At 48.4% G+C, this 21,300-nt stretch overlaps 1 protein-coding gene across 5 annotated transcripts; it reads right to left on the minus strand.

Annotated features, from left to right (window-relative positions):
- Positions 1-444: 444 nt before the first annotated feature.
- Positions 445-19,814, minus strand: GTPBP1 (GTP binding protein 1). 5 transcript variants are annotated; one of them, XM_076337655.1, is made up of 13 exons: positions 19,623-19,814; positions 13,863-13,974; positions 11,219-11,399; positions 9,806-10,154; positions 9,230-9,353; positions 7,153-7,267; positions 6,551-6,695; positions 6,226-6,408; positions 5,271-5,406; positions 4,509-4,687; positions 3,796-3,993; positions 2,645-2,686; positions 445-2,198 (listed from the first exon to the last, which is right to left on the minus strand). In XM_076337655.1, exons 1-13 carry the CDS (start codon positions 19,812-19,814, stop codon positions 2,106-2,108), a joined length of 2,049 nt encoding a protein of 682 aa, XP_076193770.1. In that variant the 3' UTR covers positions 445-2,105. The 5 variants fall into 5 exon arrangements, with proteins under 5 accessions (XP_076193770.1, XP_076193795.1, XP_076193787.1 ...); XM_076337680.1 differs by lacking the exon at positions 19,623-19,814 and adding an exon at positions 18,081-18,126; XM_076337672.1 differs by lacking the exon at positions 19,623-19,814 and adding an exon at positions 16,731-16,749.
- Positions 19,815-21,300: the final 1,486 nt, after the last annotated feature.

Below are 21,300 nucleotides of genomic sequence, written 5' to 3' on the forward strand. Positions count from 1 at the left end.
AGTCTCGGCAGGCTCCTTCATTTGGAGCACAAGGAATGGAGAAAGAGAAAACCGCCTGGAGCTCCCTGCTCCCCTCGGAAGCAGAGGGCAGTGAAATCAGATGCAGTTTGATGCTGCTACAGGGCCAGAAGATAAACGAACCAGGCCCTCATGCCCTGCTTAGCCACACTTCACACCCCCTCACAATGCGGGTGCTATTAGTGTTGTAGCCGCCTATAGTTCCTCCCTCGCCAGGAGAGTGCTGGTATTTAGGCACATAGCTTGGAAAGGACCGTCTGACCCCCCTCCTTCCACCCACACTCAGGCCACTGCAGTCTCTAAGGCAAAGTACCCTCGTCTCCAAACCACGTTCCTCACTTCTCCCATGCCGCTTAATCCTCTTGGAGTGCTGGTGCTGGCACCGGGAGAAGTGCTCTCTCCCCTCCCCCCCTCCCCCCCCCCGAGCCTGCTGTCCTCAGTCGGCTTGAAAGCCTACCTCGAATCACAAGGTGAACTGGAATAAACTCCACACAGGTGCCACAGAGTGAGAACCAGGAACAACCCACTAAGGAGGGACAGAAACTTTTCAGTCTCCCTCTAATTAAAATAAAAGTCCTTCATTGGAGGAGGAAGCCCTCAAAGAAACAGAGGCTGACCGCACCTGCTGGGGAGAGCAATGATTTGATGAGGATGCCACCTCCTCCCTCAAAATGCTACCATGCTCCCACAGCTCACCAGAAGTCGGCAGAGGATAACTCCTGGCCTCACGGGAGCCAAGAGGCGAGGCAGGGTTAGAAGAAGAGAGATCAGAATAAGCAGGGAATTGATCACTTGCACAACCCAGGGTTAAAAAACATGATAACAATAAAGTTAATTCATAGACCGTCCTTGCAGGGCCTTCCTGGAAAAGCCAGAATGTGTCATTAAAAAAAAATACAATCTTAAGAAAAAATAAATGAAAGTCAGAAAAATTACCACGTACTTCCAAACCTGAAAGCACTTCTATAAGTTTGGTACCAATTCATCATTGCCCTCTTTGGCCAAGAGGTGAGAAGACAAATCCTACCTCTGCCATGGCAAAGTTTGGCCAGTGAGCTCCAGAAAAGATTTGGGAAATCTTGGAGTAAACAAAATCAAGGGGGGGGTCATGTTTGCCTGGTGTCTCTGTTCCAAAGGTGTATTACCACCTGTGACCTCTGTCCGTCGAGGTGAGAAGGCATTCTCTGGCTCAAGGACGGACTGAGTGTTCCTGCACTATATTCTTAATACTGTCAGTTGAGCTGCCGCAGCCTTGAGAGGCAGGCTAGATTTGCTCCAACGTGCACTGAACAAACAATAGGAAAAGCAGCATGATGGGAAGGGGAACAGGATGGGCAAATGACTGCCCATTTAATTCTGTCTCTAATTAAAATCTTAAGTGCTATCAACATATTTGACAAGGATATTTAGTATAGGATTCCTCAACTTAACATCAAGAACTGCTTTCCAATTTGTTTCCCTCTTAGATCTCCAACTAATGAACTTTCTTACCATCTCCTTCAAACTTCAGTCACTACAACATTAAATTAAACCCACTCAGAAATAGTTTAAGATGGAGGGAATCCAGAAACATATTTGGCACGGGGCCACAGTGGTGAGGAAACAATGCCCTATGGAGCCATCCTAAGCAATGTGTTTTAACCTTTGCAAGTCTGAAATTTCAGGCGTTTGATAACCCCTGGATCTGAGACAGCAAATAGGAGGAGAGCAGCAAGTCCTGTGGACAGAATTGGGTGAGGGAGGAGGGAGGCAGCTAACTGGCTCTTCGCAGTTCTATCCAGACTCTCCTCTCATCTTCATGCACACAAAATATAATAAAAACTAATAAGAATAAAAACTAAGCCCATGATGTACAAAAATGTGTCGATAAGGGGAGGAGGAAGGTGTCAGTTACTCAGTTCTGTGTGTCTTACCACCTTCATTAGCTTATAAATTATGCTCCTCTCCATCGCTTCCTTCAGGGAGGAGGGACGATTTTTCTGCAGCCAATCAGCTGGTATGGGTTTTGGTTTAAGCTGCTCTGGATCTTTTGGATAAGAAATGAAGGGAAGGGGAGGAATTCCTCAGAGGGAGGAGGAGTAAGACATTCAGCAGCCACTGGCAGGAGTCACACAGGCTCCCTGAGACTTCACTTTATGGCGCTGACCTCCACGTCGCCGGCCTCCTCCTCCGACTTTTGACTGAGAAAACAAGAAGATAGACTTTAGTGCACAGCAACCTCCGAATCAGAGTATCAACACAGCAGGAGTTCAGATGGATTACACACACATTCAGGCAGCGGGAGGGCGGTTGTGACTGATCAGCTTCCTACCACTGCAGGAAGGAGATAAGGCAGACAGACACACCATGAAGGAAGGAGAAGAGACAGATAGATACACCATGAAGTTCAGCCCTTCAAGCTGGGGAGGACCCGATTTCCCAATTTTCTGAATGCTTCACTCCCTTGAGAGTCAGCAGATGCCATGGGGCTCGGCATCTGGGAAATCGAGGCCTCAGGCTCCCTTGGCTTTGTGCAGAATGGAAGGAGAGCTCCCCCACCCCCCTACCAGGGCTCTCTTGCTAACCTGACTCTGTTCCCAGCCTCAGGCCAGCAAGCCCACCGTTCTCTTTTAAAGCAGCCAAATACCTTATTGCCCTCACGGATGTGGGGCTCTTCATCCAGTGCAGGCTGAGGGGAAACAGCAAGGAGAGAGAGGCAGAGGTAAGCAAGAACAAAAGCAACACAAACTCTCAGGGGGAGGGATGAAACAAAGAGCAAGCTGGGAGCACTACTTACAACCACAGTGACACTACAAGACAAGGAGGAGATGGGCGATCAGTAAGAAGCCACAGGCGTATGCAAAGGGAGAGAACCCCTGCCAGAGGGCCCTCTTTCAGCAGCCAGCCTGGCTCAAGAGGGCAAGATTTGACCAATGACAACTAAGACAGGTAAAATTAAGAGAGAGAACACTGACAGAGTCAGTTCCTGAACCTTTTACTTACTAGATAAGTACACTAAAAGGAGAAGTCCCATGTAATAAAGCTGATAAGTAGCTCCCAAAGCCTGCAGTTAGAATTCAGTTTCCATTCCTTTCAGCCCAGAAAGGCTAGGTAACCTTCTTGGACAAGCTGAGCTGAGAAGTCCTAACCAACAAAACAACCTGGATAAATTTCTCTCAAAAGAGATAAGCCTTTCCTCCTCCTTGGACATCCTTCCTCCTTGACAGGGCAGACAACCTGTGTCTGATACTACTACTGAGGTTGTAATTTCTCTAGTGTAGGGATGTTCCACCTCTCATTCAGACAGCAGAGACCCATTCTGTGACTGGTTGTTACATGCTTCACTAGTTCAGCTACTGGCTATATGGAGACGCTTCTTCACTGTGAGCACAGTCAAGTAGTGAAACAGGTTGCCAAGGGAGGTTATGCAGTCTTCCTCCTTGGAGGTTTTCAAGACATGACTGGATAAAACCCTGAGCAACCTGTCTGACCTCACAGCTAATCCTACTTAGAGCAGGAGGTTAGACTAGACACTTCCTGAAGTCCAACCCAAATTGTTCCAGGATCCTAAACTGCTAGCGGCTGAAAGCTCAGCCACGAGGAGTCATCCAGTCATCAGAGAATTCTGATTTCTGCTGTGAAACTACTTATATTTCTATTTGTTTCTGTTGCACATTGAGTCCCAAGGTGAGTTCAAGGGTGTGAGGGGATAATGCTTGTGCTTTACAGTGCCCTTCCTCCAACAGATGAAACCAGGATGCAAAGAGCTAGGACAGACATGATGTTTTCCTCACTTACCAATGGTTGCAGGGCAGTAGGTGTAAGTGGCGCTGCGGCTGTTGAGGGGGTCTCATCCCCAGCTGGTGCGCCTCCAGTTGCTGTCCCAGCTGGGGGAACACCATCCTCTCGTTTCGTAACGGCTCCCTTCTTGGTTGACTGCATCTTGATCTGCTGTGGTTTGGAGTTCATTGGTGAGTTATTGGTGGTCTGGAGTAACTGTAAATTACAAAGGGAGATGCCAAAATCAGCATGAAAATAGCTAGGCCAATATGGCAAGGTTCAATGCTGCTTTTTAACAAAAAGCTTTGAGAGAATTGATACCAATAGCCATCGGGAGAAGAATGCAGAAGCAGCTGTTCAAAGAAATCTAGGCCCCTGAGCTGTCCTCAAGAACCCTTACAGGGTGGAAAGGGCCACTCGGCTGAGGTGACACTCAGCCCTCCACAACATGACTCAAAGGAACCAGCTACAAGCTGTCAGAAAGAGACCAAGCCGTAAGAACCAGAGGCATCTGGCTCACCCCCCGCCTTCGCATTCCCTCATTCACACCAGCTAAGACCCACCACATGACAAAGCACATTGATCATCTGCAACCCATGTCAGGGCTGATATTTGTGATCGAAGGACAACCTCTTCCCTCAATTTTCCAGAGCTATCCAGATTCTCCTGCTGGCTTCTCAGCACCAAAAGTAGCTAATGGGCAAAAAAAAGTCGGACTCTTCAGCCTTTACCTTAGTGATGGTACCCACAGCTTTGGTGCGGCCTTCACGGAAGACCAGACGCTGGTCTATATGCAAATATTCTGGGGTTTTGATGAAGCGAAAGTGCACTGTGGCTTTGTCCCCTGTCCGCAGGCAGTCCTTGTCCATGCTGAGAATCGTGGCCGTCTGACGGATGCTGCCACAATGCACTGTGAATGTAATGCACAAAGGCTTTCAACAGCCAGTGCCATTAGTGGAATAAGCTTCAGACAGACATCTAAGGCAGCTCTTGCTACCCTACAGCTAACAGCGCTGAGTTTGGAATGTAAAAATTTACTGTGTACCAAAGACTATACGGGTCACATGGCTGCCTTTGTTCAGTTCTCAAAAAGATAACACTTATAATCTAGAACAGTTGCCTTCAAACAGATACTTTCCTGAAGCATCCTCAACAGAATCCTACACGCCAAGCAGCCAGGCTAGAGGGCAGGACCTAAAATGAGTCCCTCAGTCAGCGTTTGAAGCTGAAGAATCTGCACGATGGAGATCTGGCTCAGGCAGGCTGCAAGTACGCTTGGGAGTCACACATCTCCTTTTTACCTATAGCCTTCGGCACTCTCCTCTGTCAGCTCCCTCCCCTCTCTCTAATGCATTGCTGGGAAAGGTCAAACTAGGAACTATGGCTTATATTCAGGCTGACAGAGCCATCAGGAGGAAAAATTATCTCAGGCTAGAGCTGATATAAACTCTTACCACTGGGAAACAAAGATGAGACAACACTGAGACACATACCCATGGCCTGGTATCGTGGGCTGATGGTGGTGGGGTGATGGAGCACCAGAATCTCTGCCTCAAACTCCCACGATGCTTGTGGATTCAGGCGGGGTGACACCATTACCATGCCTTTCCGGATGGAAGAACGCTTGATCTGAAAAGCAGAGACACAAAAAACCTTAGTGTGATTCTCCGGTGAAGAAATTTGCTTCTCTGGCTGACTGCATCCAGAAGGATCCTAAGGGATTTCACAGATATTAACTTGTGCTCACCAAAAGGCAAAGCCAGAGCTGTTTAGCAGTATGTAACGATGTTATGCAAAGGTTGCAAAAATAAAGTTCAGCTGAAGTTTCTAAGGGAGCTTTAGTTAGAGTGCTGGGAGTGCTGGACACTGACACAGAAGTTTTAACTCACTGATCCTTTAAAAGCAAAACATATATCCTGGTTGCACGTTACCCAAGCAGATGTTCTCTCCAAAAGTATGATGTCTGTTAACACAAAATGGTAAGACTGAACACATGAAGTTTGGTATAGCTTAAACTATATCCCCTTAAAAGCAGCGCAGCTTCTATTGACAGAAACCTTTCACCAGAGGAATTGCATCAAATTTTGCTAATTTTTAAACCCCAAATCATGAAGTTCATCCTACAAGTTGAGAGGAATAGTGTAAATGCCCTGCCTAGGCCACTAAGGCAGTTGCAGCACAAGAGGAGACTTTTCTTGCAATGCCTCCGCTTTGTTACACATCTCCAACACTATTCCTCATTACCTTGGGTCCCACTGCTATCACCTGGCAGCTGTCAGGTGGAGCAACCGGGACATAGGACCCACAGAGGTTCTATGGGATTTTAATGCGCTGTGAAATGAGGCAGCTGGGGTTTGCAGAAGCAGTCTGGTTGCAGCTGAACTCCAAGAGCACTCTAAAATTAGGAGGGTGGTTCCTGTTCTGGGAGTCTAGAGCAGATCACCTCACCTTTTTCAAAGCAAAGGAGGCAGTCTGGCCTCCCCGCACTTCTTTGACGGGCATTCTCTTGCGGTGGATGGACTTGACAGCAATAGGTAGGAAGTTGCCAAGGGGATCTGGCCCCAGCAGCAGGGTGTCATTTAGCTTGATTAGGCCTCTCAGTGTCGTCCCAGACACAACTGTTCCTACGCCCTATGCCAAAAAAGAAAAAACAGTAATTGGGGTTACTCGACCACGCTAGCAGAAGAGCTCTAGAACTCCCCTCTCTAGGGAAGATGCCTTCTTCAGCCTGAAAGAGGGAGCAGAAAATTCTTCCAAATACCAGGCCCCTTACCGGGACAGAGTAAGTATCATCTATCTGGAATTCTGCTGGCTCTTCTTCCCTGTAACTGGTCCGTGGAGACAAGAGATTAAGAAACATCTTCAGCAAATCTAGGTTCTCCCCGGTGACATTTGAAATCTGGAAAATCGGGCACATCCTGTAAAGGAAAATTGATGAAAATGGAGTTAGTTCACCTCCCTGCCTGGAATTCCACATGTAGGGAGGCATCCAAAATCTTGGGACTGAATTCAATACACAGTGCTAGGAAGGGAGAGCCTGGCAAGCAGTCAGATGCACAACACCCCATGTTTGAAAACCTGCAACATTGCCTCTGCCTTCTAATGACATTCAGGAATAGGTGTAAGGTTCCAGGACTGAAGGAAGCCGAATACCCTGCCATCTTCTGCAGACTGCCCAGAAGCAGCCTCATTTCTGGCTCGGAGAGGGGAACACAGGCAGGTCAATCTCAGAATCAACACATTCTTATGGAATCAACACACCACATGGCAGATGCAACCTTCACACATCTAGACAATGGGACTCTCCTTCTGAATCTTCTCACCCAGTCTCCAAATAGGATCGAAAGAGAAATTACTCTCCTCTACTGCCGTTACCTCTCTGAGCTGAAGTTGGAGGCTGTTACAATGACATCATCCTTGCTCTGAACCAGCACGGGAATCTTCCTGCACCCTGGGGACTTCAGCAGTCGCTGTAACAGCTTCAGGGTTTCTTAAAGGGTGAAATGAATATTGTTAGGGCAGCATCTCCCGTCTTTACAAATCGCTTTTGTGGGGTCTCTCCCCAAAGGGAGACTGGTGCTCTTGCCACAAATAGACAGGAGAAGATGGCTAAAGGTGCGTGAGTGAGACTGAGTTTGCTGCAGCCCAGGTGGGACTTAGGAGCCATTCCATCTTCCATTTCATGCCAGCTAGCCTGCTGCCAAGCGACACCATACAGGAACAGACATACATGTTTGCACCTGCAAGTGCAATGCTGTGAAGTAGACGTTTTATAGCTGTCTATTAAGTAGCTTCAAGCAGTTAAAAGGTATTTCCTCTTCCTATAAAGGATTTTTCATATTGAATTCAATGAAAACCAGCAGCACACAGGAATTGAAATATTTGAGAATATGTGAATTAGAAATCAATTTTGACCAAACAAACCTCAACACACTTTCTCTGGCAATCAACCTGCCCTAGAAGGTTAGAGAAGCATGAAAGAGGTAAAGATCACCATCACAGACAAGGACAGTGTAGGTGGACCAGATCCAGAAATAAGTAATTTTGGACAAATCTCATGGCTCCCAACTTTGACCTTTTGCCTCTTGTTAATTTATTTTCTAAGCCTCGTATCTATCAGCCAGCAGGGGCATTACCTGATACACTAGCATCAGCCTCCTGCAAAGTGCCTTACAATAAATGAGGAAAAAAAAAAGGCTAGTAAGGGCTTAAAAAGAGCAAATCATTTATATTCTACAATTGTCATCCAATTAGATGTTTTTTGTGAACAAATTATTGCCTATGGGAAAGTAATGTTTTGGATACAGAAACACAAACATCTAATCATGCCATCTGCTCTTCACAGATACACTTGAGCCAAATCTTGTGTCTATTTAATTTAAACAGAACATGACACAGGAGTGGCTTCTCCCAAGAGCAGCTCTTCTCTTCTCTCCTCACTCCGAGCCAAACGTTCGCCTTCCTTCCCAGTTATTATCTTATGGTCAGGCCTTACATTTATTTGCCAAACATCTATTACAGAGACCTTTAGATTATCTTCTGATCACATGCGTCTGTTTACCTGAAACATATTTAGGATTTTTACAATAATGAACTAACCACAGACAGTACCGGGAGCATTAACTTTCCTCATTCTTAGGACTGATTATCAAAAAAACCATTGCTCCAATTAACCACGGCATGTTCCTGAAGGTATGAGAAACGCATCAAGAGAATTTTAAGGGTGAGAGTTAGTCACACCCTGAAAAAAAGTCAAGCACAGGTTAAAAGGACACTGCTGGGGTTAGAGGTGCTGCTTTAACTGCTGCTGAGCAGAAAAAGCGCTAGCCCCTGCTGCTCACTGCCATCCCCACTTGTGCCTAGTCCAGTCCTCCTACCATAGCCCACATATGCAGCTGCTTTGAACCATGATTTATTAAATGTTGGTTGGTTGTTCAGACAGAGGAAGGAGCTGCTGTAGTTATGCCAGCATATCTGACAAGTGCCCAGGTGAGCAGGATGTAACAAGCAGCTGCCCCTTCACCTAACAGCTGCTGGAGAACAAGTTTGATCACAGCTTAAGATCACACTCAAACTGTGGACAAGGAGGAAAGCAGCTTTCAAAAGAATTTCCAGACTTTCCCTCCAGGTTTAAATACCCAGAGAGAAAGCAAAGTCACAACCCCAACTGTATGCTTCTCCCCTTAGAGCTCAGTTAAGCAAAATCCTGTAGCAAACACTTTCGGGTTGCCCAGCTGAGTCCCCCAACTCAGGTAATTTTGAAATGGTGACTACGAGTGAACTGCCTGCAAAATGGGCAAAGGAAAAGGATAGATTTCTGGAAGGTGTTTAAGATGCAGTCACAAAATCAGATAAAGCAGCTTTCCTCCAGCAGTAATTCCTCAACCCAAGCAGAGGACAACAGCACATACAGAGGTAAGAAACAGCCCTGGAGAGAGCTTGTAGGACTCACCTTGAAGGATGTTGGCAGGGCACATGTCGATCTTGGTCACCACAACAAAGACAGGAACGTTAAGTGCAAGCGCCAGGCCCAAGTGCTCCTTTGTCATTCCAACAATCCCAGCGTTACTGCCAACCTACACCAGGGATACAAGATACGGTGATGTAAACGTTCCTCCTGCAGTGAGCTGGGTTACAGAGAATGTTTTGTGTCAGACGTGCAGTAGGCTGTGATTGGGTTGTAGACGCGTCATTGGGACTGTATGAGCAGCCCCAGCCCATTTCAAATGCTGTTGGACACTGGCTAAGGACTCGTTGCTCCTCAATTTTAGCAAGGTGTTCTGGAGTTTAGAAATCTTTCAGTTCTCAAGAACCACACATCTTGGGCCTGTCTGAGACTGACAGTCCTGGGGCACTTGCCTCAGAGCCCTGGCTAGATATCCAGAGTGACTGCTGCTCTCCACCTCTGGGAGATGCCGCCTTCCCTCCACAACCCCACAGGGACTTCTCAATAGGAAAGAAGTTGAGGCTGTTAAAGCTGTGAACAGCCCCGCTCCTGCTGGTACCGTACATCTTTCTTGCTACCTACCATAAGCATGCAGAAGTCAGGTAAATGGCCGGTCATGCCAAAGACGGTGGTTTTCAGGTACTTCTCGTGACCAGCCAGGTCAATGAAAGTAATGACCTTGGTGGATTTCTCACAGATCTTTGTCCATTCCAAGCTGCCACCGTGGCTGTCCGGCTTGTTCACCACGTTGCCCTCACTGTCGAAGCCCAGAATGTCATTGCCCACACTGCTGGTGCGGCCTGACTCAATCTCATGCTTGTGGCGGAAGAGCTTTTGCCGAGCAAAGCCTCGGCCATTGTCTAGCTCGCCATGTGTCAAGACACCTAGCAACGTGCTCTTTCCTGCATCCACATTGCCAACCACTGCTACCCTGGAGGGGAAAGGAAAAAGGAACCTGGTAAAATCTGATACCTGAAGAAACAAACAAGCAATCAAAAAAAACCCCAAACACCACTGCTCCTGCAAATAACTAGCTTTTTCTCCCTGACCTTCAAACAGAGATTCAAAAATGTTAGACCTTCACAAGCAGAGCAGAGATTCTTTCACAGTTACTAGTTAACAGCGGAGATCCCAGACTCTGTGGACTAGGATGTGGAAGACTGTGGAAACATGTCACTGGTGTCCAGAACACAGTCAGCTGAACCCAACATTGCTTGATGCCATACAGAGTATCTTTCTTCCAACCTCTAGTCTCTGCAATCCAACGTATACACTGTGGCAATTCAAAAGAAAGACTAAATCCCAACTTAGTCTAGAATACCTCTGCTTTTCTCATCATTCCTCACGTTGCAATAGCACCAGGTGCTAGGGAGAGCACAGAAATTTAAATTGCTGTTCCCTGAAAAGGAAAAGCTCAAACAACAATGAAACGTTTTAGGGGAAAACCCTCTTCTACAGCAATCTCCTTCCTTGTCTCTGATAAAGATGGCTATTATGGCTGTTGGCAAATGTTGGAAATCCATTCCATCCAGATCTGGGCAGACTCTCAAGTCATGTTACACAAGCTATTATATGTCCATTAAAAAGTGACTTGGATCATCACAGTCTTGGAATAGAATTGAACCCTTAGTCAAAATTATTGTATTCCAGCAGTGTGTGTATATGCACACGCATACAGATACACGTGTACATGTGACTCCCTACTGGGATTCCAGCCCACAAAAAGATCCCCAAGCTGCGAAGCTGTCACCCAGACAGCAACAGCCCTCAGCTCAACACAGGCAAATCTCCACAAACAGTTTGTTCACAAAAGAGACAGCAACAACAACAAAAAGGCGATTTCATCAGCAAGGAGTGGTCAAGCTCAATTCCTTTTGTTGGGCAGCTACAACACCCAGACTCGAATCAGCGTTGCTGGCTCAGCATCACGGACTGCTCACACGGTAAAAATGCAGCTGGGCTGCTGACTAACCCTGACTCCACCCGGCTCCTCACCTGACCTCCAGGAAGTCGTTGTCACCCACACGTTTCCGAACGAGGTAGTCGCGCACCTTGCCCCCTGCCTCCTGGTGCTCCCGCAGGAGGATCACGTCTGCCTCGATCTGCTCTGCCATGCTCTTCAATGTGGCATAGGATGCTTCCATGTCTGCCTCGCTCAGACCGTATTCAGTCCCATCTAGAATGACGTTGAGGAGACAAAGGACAGTCAGTGAGCACCACCTTGCAACAGCCAGCAGCAATGTCATTCTGCCTGGACTTTCACACCGATTGGGATTTATATGTGGACTGGAGATGTCAGACATGTAAACAGAATAAGCACCCTTTGCCCAAAATAAAAAAGGATGGTCTTCACTCTAAGTCTTAAAAGATACTGGAAAAGCACCATCTTTCATCTAGAGGAGTTTTCTTCACAATTTCTACAAGCAAATACTTAGGGATTGGCAAGAAAGACATATTTCTGTCTAATTCCCTTACTTCACATGCTGAAGGTACTTTGCGTGCAATTCCCTTCAGTCAGATAAAACATCTCCTCTCGCACTGCAATAAAGGGAAAAGCATTAACAAAAGGAAAGCTCTGACTGAAATATCACCACAATTAACCAGTGAATGTGGGACCAATTTAAACAATCAGCTTATTTTATAAAACCACATCCCAAGTGCACATTTTCTGCAAGTCTGGCCTGCACAGCAATTTCTTTAGTCCCCACGTACTCCAGTTAAAACAATGTTTTTGGCATGTCTCACTGCCTTCGTCCTGGCACTTGAAAGAAATGCTGACAGCACACGAGGCCAGAAAAAACCAAGGAGGCACTGCTGCCTCTGAACAGCCCACCCAACCAAAGAGCTGACAGTCAGAGCAAGCCAGTGGCAAGTATCTAGAGTTTCAAGGCTACCACAGCTCTCAGCTTCTCTCCTAACCCAGGCGCTGAGAAGCTGCACAGATTTTAGGCCAGAATCTCCTCTGTGGGTAAAAAAAAAAACAACGAACAAAGGTGGAGAGCCACATTGCACCTGGATGACCAAAGCTATTGCTGGGTGCGCATTCATATGCATGGCTGACTCATCAGCTGGTAAGCAGTAACTGCAGTCTGCATGAGCTAATCATCATTTTAACTACTGCACAGCTCTACAACAAGTAGAGCTGCCGGGTGATTTCCAACCTAGCTCATAAGCTGGCTGAGAAGCTGTTGAGACAGTGGGGAAAACAGGAAGCACCACAGCTGGGGTCTTGGGTCGTAGAAGGGGAATGAGATGTAGGGGACAGGAGAGGGTAAGAGCCAAGGGAGAAAGGGAAGGGTCACTACTGATGAAGCAGTGAGCCACCTGGCAGTCTTCACTCGCTCTCAGTCATCTGAGTTGGGTATCCATGATGATCAAAATCATAGACACTCAAAGTGAATGAGAAGGAGGGACGGTGGCAGGGATATCGAGATTTATTTTCAGTTGGCTATTGTTTCCAATTTACAGAAAAGATCCCCATCTTCCTCGACTATGCAGCAATCTGAAATGAAGTCAGAAGTTTTAGCTCATATTTTAAGAAACAAATGCCTACTTCTAAGTACATCATTGCAACAACCACCTGTTAACACCCTCACAAGGCATCCTAGAAGAGAAAGCAGTTACTAGCCCGACTAGCTAGATCTCCCCTGCAGATGTGGTTATACCAAACACCGAGGATTCAGACTACACGTGGGAAGCTCGCTTGGACACAAGAGCAGTATCCCTGTGATACTGGCTGCATGACAAGTGGTCATCTAATCCTGGCTTCTCTTCTATGTTGGCTGCTTCACAAGATACGAAGAAAACCCAAAAAGCACACAGTTCTGAGGTAACACAACCCTCTCCCTCCATAATCTCAGCCAACCCTGGCACTGATGACATGGGTTTTGTATTCTTTTTCAAACGCAGTAACTAGTAGAATGTCTGATCATAACAACTTGATATCCAGCAGATATCTAACATATTTGAAACGTGCCTTTAGCCTTATGATAGCCATAGACAATTTTTTTGTATTCAGAAAAGAAATTCAAATTTCAAAGCAAGGCCATGCTCAAAATTATTTTACCAGCAACAGATGCAACTACTCAAATTGTGAAAAAGAACAAAAAGGTAACCCATGCTAACTGCTAAAATCTGCAACGGCAAATGACTGCAGTCACACCCGAGTTAACACACCGAGAAAAGGAAAACCTTTCTCTCCATAACACAGACACACACTAACAAAGAAAGTCAGCAGCATATATTTTAGCTATCTCAAGTATCTCCAATACATTCCTGTGGGGTAAAAACAGACAGAACAAGACCTCCATCAGACATTGAGGACATCTGCACTAAAACTGTTATTATAATTTCAGATCTTTCATCTTTTCCTGGTGTGCCCAGACAACTTATGCCTTATTTCCAAAAAAGAACTTGTATGATTTTATACAAAAAATATGTTTAGCTCCACTACATAAGACAGTTGCTGGCAGGAATAAAATAAAACAATCTGTCCCACATGTTCTGCTATACTTTATAGAGGTTTCCAAGTTATTCTGGAGAAGTAAGTACTACCTTCAGCAGCAGTCCAGTTAGATGAACTAGGTTTTTCTTATAATTTTAATGTTTTTTGTTGTTTTCCTGAGGAAGCTATACTCACCTGATCCTTGACCAATGACATAGATGGTCTCACCACATCCCTCATCAATTCTCTCTGACATCTGCCGGAGCAAACTGTCATACTGCTCTGAAGTTGGACTCACCATCACCAGCTGGAAAAAAGATTAAATATCCATTTGCAGATGTCAAGCAAACAATTTCAAAACCAGCTTCAGTTATAAGGACAATCAATCCGTGATTGAAAGAGAAGGGCTCTTTTTCAAGGACCGCTTTCTGGTGGTCTGTTTTTGGTTGGTTGGTTGTTTTTTTTTTAACCAGCTTTGCTGACAGCTATTTCCTTGTGACACCGCACAAGGTTATTCGTCTGAGCTCAGAGTTCATTTATGTTAGAAGATATACTTCAAAGCAAGTAAGAATACCAAGCATCTCATTTTGAAGTAACTAATGTTTAAAAGCCACATTTAAGTGAACATCCCACTTCTACTTCTCTGTAATACATGTTTCCATGCAAGGAAAACAGAAAGGGGAGGAGATATTTCCTCCAAAGGAATTCTTTAGCTGGGTACTCCACAGTCTCTGCTGCACAGAGTGCTACTGCTCCCCCAAAGCATGATGGGACAGCCAAAGGAAGCCAGCCAGACCTCACTGCTGGGCACACCTAGGCACCAAAACCTAGAGCATCTCCTAAGTCTTTCACATACTTGATCTCCCCTTTTGTTTTCTGAGGGGGCAGAGGGGAAGGAGAGAACATGAATAAGCATTATTGTCAAACTCCTAACAAAACTTTAGGTACTTTACACTACAATGCTGAGAGGCAGACATACAAAGCAGTTTGTACGAGCATATTTGGACATTTCACCAGTGGAGAGCTGCAGTTTTGCAAGCCAGCAGCTGTGTTACCAACAAGCTTTGACTGCAGTTATTGCAACAACCACAACTTCCTTTGCCCTTCCCTGCAGAGGCATCAAGAGAAGGAAAAAGTGGACAAGAAACAAAGGGGAAAATGAGGACAACAAGACAGTGCTTCAGGAAGGATTTTTCTTAGAACAGAATGGTGTAGCACCATTTCTGGCAAAAACCTGTGTCACTCATACAGTACAGCTGAAGACACTCGCACAGAGTGGCCGCAATGGTTGCATGGCAGACCAAGGAGACCTTCATCACCCATTCAGGACCGATTGGCTACCTGCTCTCTGGCTGCCTCCATGGTTACAAATCTGTTGGTGGCCGAGCATCCTGGTACAGTGGCTCAATAGCTGTTGCGATTGAGATATGAATTTCTGTTAAAAAGGTACTTTTAGTAACAGTTATAAAGGCGTATCACCTACCGATAGCCCTATGGGTAGGCACGCCTGTGCCACACTCAATGACATCCATACTTCTACTAGCTGTCCTTACATACGCGTTCCAAAATCATGCCCAGAAAGATGTACTTCCCTTCACTATGCACTAAGGCCAGACTGAAATCTGTGCTAGATTTGCCTAGAACATATGGTTTACAACAGTTCACAATGATTACATCTTCAAGCCTGCCCAGCATTTTCTACTAACACAGCCTGACTGTGTTAGCATAGCTAATACGTTGTGTACTCAAGGAGGAACTACCTTTACCACCTACTACTACTACTACTACTACACAGTTGATGAGGACCTTTATTAGAAATCTAGAGTGTAAGGGAACCCAAAACCCCACAAATAACGCTTAAGCGGCTTTCAAAACTATAGCAATGCATGCATCTGGACAACTAAAGCACAGACAGCAAGTGCTGGTTAGAAGGTTTAAGGCACCCAAAGCAACGCTTTCCTCAAATGTTAAGGGTCACACAGAGCATGTATGTGTCTGCAAGGGCCAGACAGCTACGAGAGAGACAATCACCTTCATGTGCCTACTTTAGATGCATGCCCTACCTAAGGCTTTGAACTACTTGGCATAGTCTGCAAAGGGTAGCAAAGCACTCTGATCTGGAAGGCCACATAGTCTTTCTATTTCACGCTACAAAGGACTGAGTTTTGCCTTTATTAGTTGTTCTTTTGGTTTTGTTTTCTTCTTAAAGGAGACCACTGGATGTAAATATATTGAGAGGGAAATCAGCAACTGTTCAGAGGCTTGATCAGGACAGGAATGGAAGGCTGCATGTTGATGTGTAGGGCTTGTTTTGCCCAGCAAGCACTTTCAGGAATTCCTGGAAGCACAGCAGACAGGCTCACTGTTTATGCTAGTGCACCAGCACAGGTCAGGGACTCAGGAAGGTCTCTTAAACACACTGTTATACTCAAAGATCAATAAAATAACAGGGGCCACGAGTGTAGAGGCACGCTAACTTCAGTTTCTTCAAGTCTCATCGCCACCTTCATTTTTCTGTGAGTTCAAATGCTTCAGCAGTGTGAGTGGGCAGGGTGTTGTCTAAAGTACCAGGGGACATTTCAGCTGAGCAGCTCGCTGCAGCCTTTCTTCATAGTGCCAGGCAGGAGGGCTGGGGGCTCAAAACAGCATGGTACCCACACACATCAGCTCAAAACACTGTTCCCCCACCCTGCTGCTTTCACTGCCATGCAAAGGTGCTGCTGAAGGGTGTTAGCAGTGGTAGACTGCCTCCAAAGCCTACCCTGGGGCCGACGAAGCTTACAGCTGATATGATATAGCGGGACATCAAGAGAAGGATGTGTAGAACAAATAGCAGCTTTCATGGATCACACCTTCCAATGCCGTTCAGTATTTCTAACGGCTGCTTCAGCAGCCCGCAGCCCCCAGCCAGTTCTGCAGTTTCCTAGGTCACTGCAAGACTTTACTTGCTGTTTTGAAGATCTCTTTAGCTAGCTTCCTGGACAGAGGGAGCCTGTTCTTTGCCATCTCCTTGGTGGGAAAGAGGCCCTCCATCTTGGCCTTTCTGCTTTTTTTGCTTTTCACCTTTGAGCAATCCCCTCCATGCTTGCACTACGTATTCTTGTTTTTCAGAGGTTTTCACAAAGTCAAAAATTTTCACTTTTGTTCTTTCCACTTTGCCAGGCATTGAGCAGTTAACAGTAGGAGCCATGTGGGTCTAGCAACCTCAGATTTCCTACAGGGCAAAAAAGTAACAACCAGTTATTGTTTTATTCTCATGACAGCAGAAGGAAATATATCTCACAAGTTTGAGATGCCATCTCTAAAGTCCCTTCCCAATCTCTGGGGAAAGGTGGCTTTTCCCACCTTTCCTCTGACCAGTTTTGGGATTAACATACACCAGAGGCGGGTAATAGCTACAGCTGTCTGAGCTTACTCCAGGGGGACAAGTTGGACTGTGTCATTCTGCACCGCCCAACAGCAAGCAAGAGGCCATAGTATTAATTAACAGCAATTTCAAGACACCAGTGAGATTGAGCTAAGGTTATATCAGCACTACTACAGGCAGTCCTTACAAAAGAAGCATCCCATATCCATGAGGCAGACAAACTATAAAGATTAAGGGCAAACCAAATACTGTGTGGTATGTAGTGCTGCTCTTTATTGGAATAACACAGCCTGACATTTTGCATGGCTGGAAGGCCACCACCAGCCATTGGGAAGTCAGGGGAAAGGCACCTTCTGTAATGTCATATTTTGCTTTCTATTTCCTGTGGACATATATAGTTCAAGTGCTATTAATGCTCTGTTGTCAATGTAGATCTAATGTAAGTATCAGCTTCACTAATAGCCTTGTATGATATGGGTTTGACCTGAAAGATGATTACTACTGCAGTGTGTTAGTACTGAAGGGAAAACAAACACCCATTAAGATCGACACGATAATGAATTTGTGCTGATGAATGGAACTGTTTGCTTGACCAGCTGACAAGGTGCTCTTGATAACTGAATCCCAAAGTGTTCCTCTCTAAAAAGAGCACACCTTAAAATGAACGCACTGGGGGAAGACTGCGAGAAAAGTATGTAACACAGCGAGGGGGTGGGTCAGACCAGGACAGAAGTAGCAACTAGCAAACAAATTGACTGCAGTGGGAATCACCATTTTAAGCAGGAATTGGAGGGCAGCAATTCAACGGGGAAGACAAAAAAGATGGGGGAATTGGGGATGGGGGGGCAGGTTAGCTACTGCATTCTCACCATAGGAGATTGCTGTTTTGATCACATAGCGGGAGACTAACTTGGAGAGATGGGGCAGAGCTCATAGTCTTAGCTCTCATCCAAGATGGGGATGAATGAAAGGTCTAGGGAAAAGATAGCAGCTGTACACTGCTGTATGGAAAAGTAACTTGTAATAAAAGCAAAAAAAATGCTTACCTATCGCCTCCATAGTGCCTGCAGATTTCTAGGAACGGAAGACAGGCTGACAACACAAATGGAAGTTGTGGGAGAAAAGCATTCCTCTCTCTTCATCAGAGTTTTGGTCAGGTTCCTGGCTGTCAAGAATCAGTGATGCAGCCCTCAGCGTCCTCCTGGGCCCTCTTCCACATCAGCCACATCCAAGACAAAGCACAGATCGATACTGGCATCCTGTATCAAAATCTTGTCCAGCTCATTAAGGCACGAACAGGTGGCTCAATAGACACTGCAGGTTTGATTTCTGTTCTTTACTATCTTATACGACATCTTCACAACATTCATTTTAACACAGTACCACATTGTAAAATATCCAGTCATCCCCTCAAAAACAGACATTTCCACATCCACACACCACAATTCCTCTCTCTCCACTTCTCCACAGAGGGCAAGAAAATCCAGGACTTAGGAACAACTCCAGCTGGAAGCATGAAGAGGAGGGATGGCAGAAAAACAGGAGGAAACACCAGCTATACTAATTTCTGGATCACATCACTACAAGTGGACCGAACCAAGTTTTCAGGAGACTTTAGAGTGGGAGACAGCATCACAATACATCAAACCCTTGGCAGCAAAAAGTATACAGATAAAGAGATCGGCCAATTGGGAAAAAATAGAAGATGGTGTGGAAAGGCAGCTAATGTAGTCTGTAGCGGGCTCTGGCATGCATGTATTACTACAACGTACCTTCCTGCAAGACGGAAGTGAGAATGGATTCTGACAGAAATAAGACCACCACACAGTTTTGTCACTTGATTCCTAGAAAGGAACTGCACAAGCTGAACAAACCTTTTTGTGTTGACTTAACCTGGTTTGCAAGAGCAAGTCACTTGTCATTGAGCCCTTGTGCTCAAAAGTTACGAGCTCTGACCTGCTTTTAAGATTGTGAAGAAAGCCCCAGGAACTAGTACGACTGGCAGCGGAGATAACTACAGAGAACCAGCGCAGAGGAAAAACGTTAGCGAGACACGAAAGCAGCTGTCAGCTTCAAACCCTGCGCTTGCTGAGAGGATGCAACACCCGCTGCAGGCGCTTCCCCGGGGAGCCGAGGAGGGGAAGGAGCAGAGCGGACAAGCCTGCCAGCACCCTCCCTTCCCGGCCAGGGCACAGCTCTCTCTCAGCTCTTCGTAGCTCAACTTTACTGCGCTTCTCCCGGCCGCCTCCCCGCGGCACGACGGGCTCTGCCGCCCGGCCCTCCGCGCCCGGCCGGGTGATGTTGGGGCGAGGGGGAACCCCCGGGACCCAATTCCAGCCCGCAGGGAAGCCCCGGGGTGACATCCCCACCCCGGAGGAGGCAGCCCCTCACTCTCCTGAGATGAGGGGAGCGGCGAGGAGAGGGGCTGGCCCCAGCTGTCGGGCCGGCCCCGGCTGCCGGGCCGCCCCGCCCCGCTCCGGTCGGGCCGGGGGGCAGCCCCATGGGCAAGGAGGCCGCCAAGGAGAGGGTAGCGCGGAGCCCAGCGGGGTGATGGCGCTCGCCGCCGCCCGCCCCCCCGCCGGGCCTACCTTACTGGTGAGGTCGATCTCGGGCTCGCCGTTGAGCGCTTCACCGTCCTCGGCGTCGAAGGCGGCGCGGAGGGGACAGGCGGCCGCTGCTACGCGAGGTCCCCCGCCCGGGGAGCCGGGCTCCGGGGCGAACATACAGGCCGGCACCGGGGAGCCCCCCATCGGGGATCGGCTCCGCTCCGCCGCCGCCATCTTCCCTGCCCCGGCCCTCCTCCCCCACCCCCTCCCCTCCCCGCGCCCGCCCCTCCGCCCCGGGAGGCGCGGCGGCCCCGCCCCCGTCCCGCCAAGGCGGTGCCAGCCAATCACCGGCGGAGGAACGGGGCGATTAGCCTGTAGCCATGACGACGGCGGGCGGGGTAGTTGTTATTCATGAGGGAGGGCCACGCCCCCGCGAAGCGCGCGAAGCCAATGGGAGAACCACTGCCAGCTCGACTTGTTTTCTATATATACACACACAACAGAGCCCGCTCGACGTGTCCGGTGCTTTCTACCCAATAGGAGAGCTGGCCCTCATGACAAACAACACTAAAGACCAATCGAATAAGAAGACTCGAGCGACTGGGAGGGACTAAGCCCCTGCCACAAGATGGACAGGGCCCGCCCTGGTGGGTGGGTACTCTTTCGGGCTAGCCAGTGAGAAAGAGGAAATTTTTCACGGACAGTTGTGTAACCCAATGGAACGGGGAAGGAGCGCACCGGGTGTCCCTTCAAGCCGCGGGCCCGGCCGTCCCGGTCGGGCGCTCCGCTGAGGTGACGGGCATCGCCGAGCAGCCCGGGCGCCGGGGGCCCGGCGTGCCGGCAGCTCTCACGCCTTGCTCAGGAAGCCGCCAGCTCCCGGGGTCGGTTGGGGGTCGGCAAAGGGGGCCGCCGCTCGCGGTACGAACGGGAACGGCCGCGCCGCCCCCTCGGGCCCTGGGCTCCTGACAGAAAGCCCCTCCTGCGCCGCCCCCCCCGCTCGCCGTGCGAGCCCACGGTGTTCGGACCGTGAGGGGCTGGCCCGCGGGGGCCGCCGGCAGGACGCCAGCGCCAAGGGGAAAATCCCTCCCGCTGAGGGGTTCTGCGGGCTGGCGGGTGGCCCCGAAGCAGCGGGCAGGCCGGCGGGGAAGCTGTCCGTCCTGTTCCTCCGCCGGGTCACGCACCCGCTCCTCCACCGCCACGAGCTCCAGCTTGGCACAAAACTAAGTCGGGGAGGGTTCATGTTTATTCACCAGGCGGTGAACCATCTCAGTTGTCCTGGCTTATTTATCACAGCGTGAGACTCGACGCTCTCGTTAATTAAGCAGGCGAGAAGAGAAGGGAAACTGAAGCTCAGAGAAATTAACTCGCCTGAGGTTACGCAGCAAATCAACCGCAGGGCCGGGAACGAACCCTGCCTGCCGTAAGCTGCACGCCGGGGCATTCCCCCGCCAAGCCCTGCCCGCGCCCCGGCAGCAAACCCAGCCGGCCGCCTGCCCCTCTCCCGGCACGAAGCCCGCAGGCCACGCCGCGGCCCGCGTCCGCGCCGCGCTTCTGGCTCCCGCGACGTTTCGGGGGCGAACCGAAAAGCCGGCCGCGGTTCCCAGGCGGGCGCCGGTTCCGCTGCAGCCCCGGGGCGCGGCAGAGCCCCTCCGGCCGCCGCGCCGGGGCCCCTCGCACCTCTCCCCTCGGGCCGCCCCGCGCCGGCCGCTGACGTCAGGGG

This window comes from Aptenodytes patagonicus, chromosome 1 (genome assembly GCF_965638725.1).
Source record: "Aptenodytes patagonicus chromosome 1, bAptPat1.pri.cur, whole genome shotgun sequence".
Lineage (NCBI taxonomy): Eukaryota > Metazoa > Chordata > Aves > Sphenisciformes > Spheniscidae > Aptenodytes > Aptenodytes patagonicus.

Bases quoted from the DNA above. Each gene is read 5' to 3' on its own strand.
- GTPBP1 (XM_076337655.1), bottom strand. From the start codon at position 19,814: ATGGCGGCGGCGGAGCGGAGCCGATCCCCGATGGGGGGCTCCCCGGTG. The intron at 4,688-5,270 runs GTATGTGTCTCA...TTACATTCACAG, and splicing joins CCCACGATACCAGGCCATGG to TGCATTGTGGCAGCATCCGT. The intron at 3,994-4,508 runs GTAAAGGCTGAA...TGTAATTTACAG, and splicing joins CTGTGGGTACCATCACTAAG to TTACTCCAGACCACCAATAA.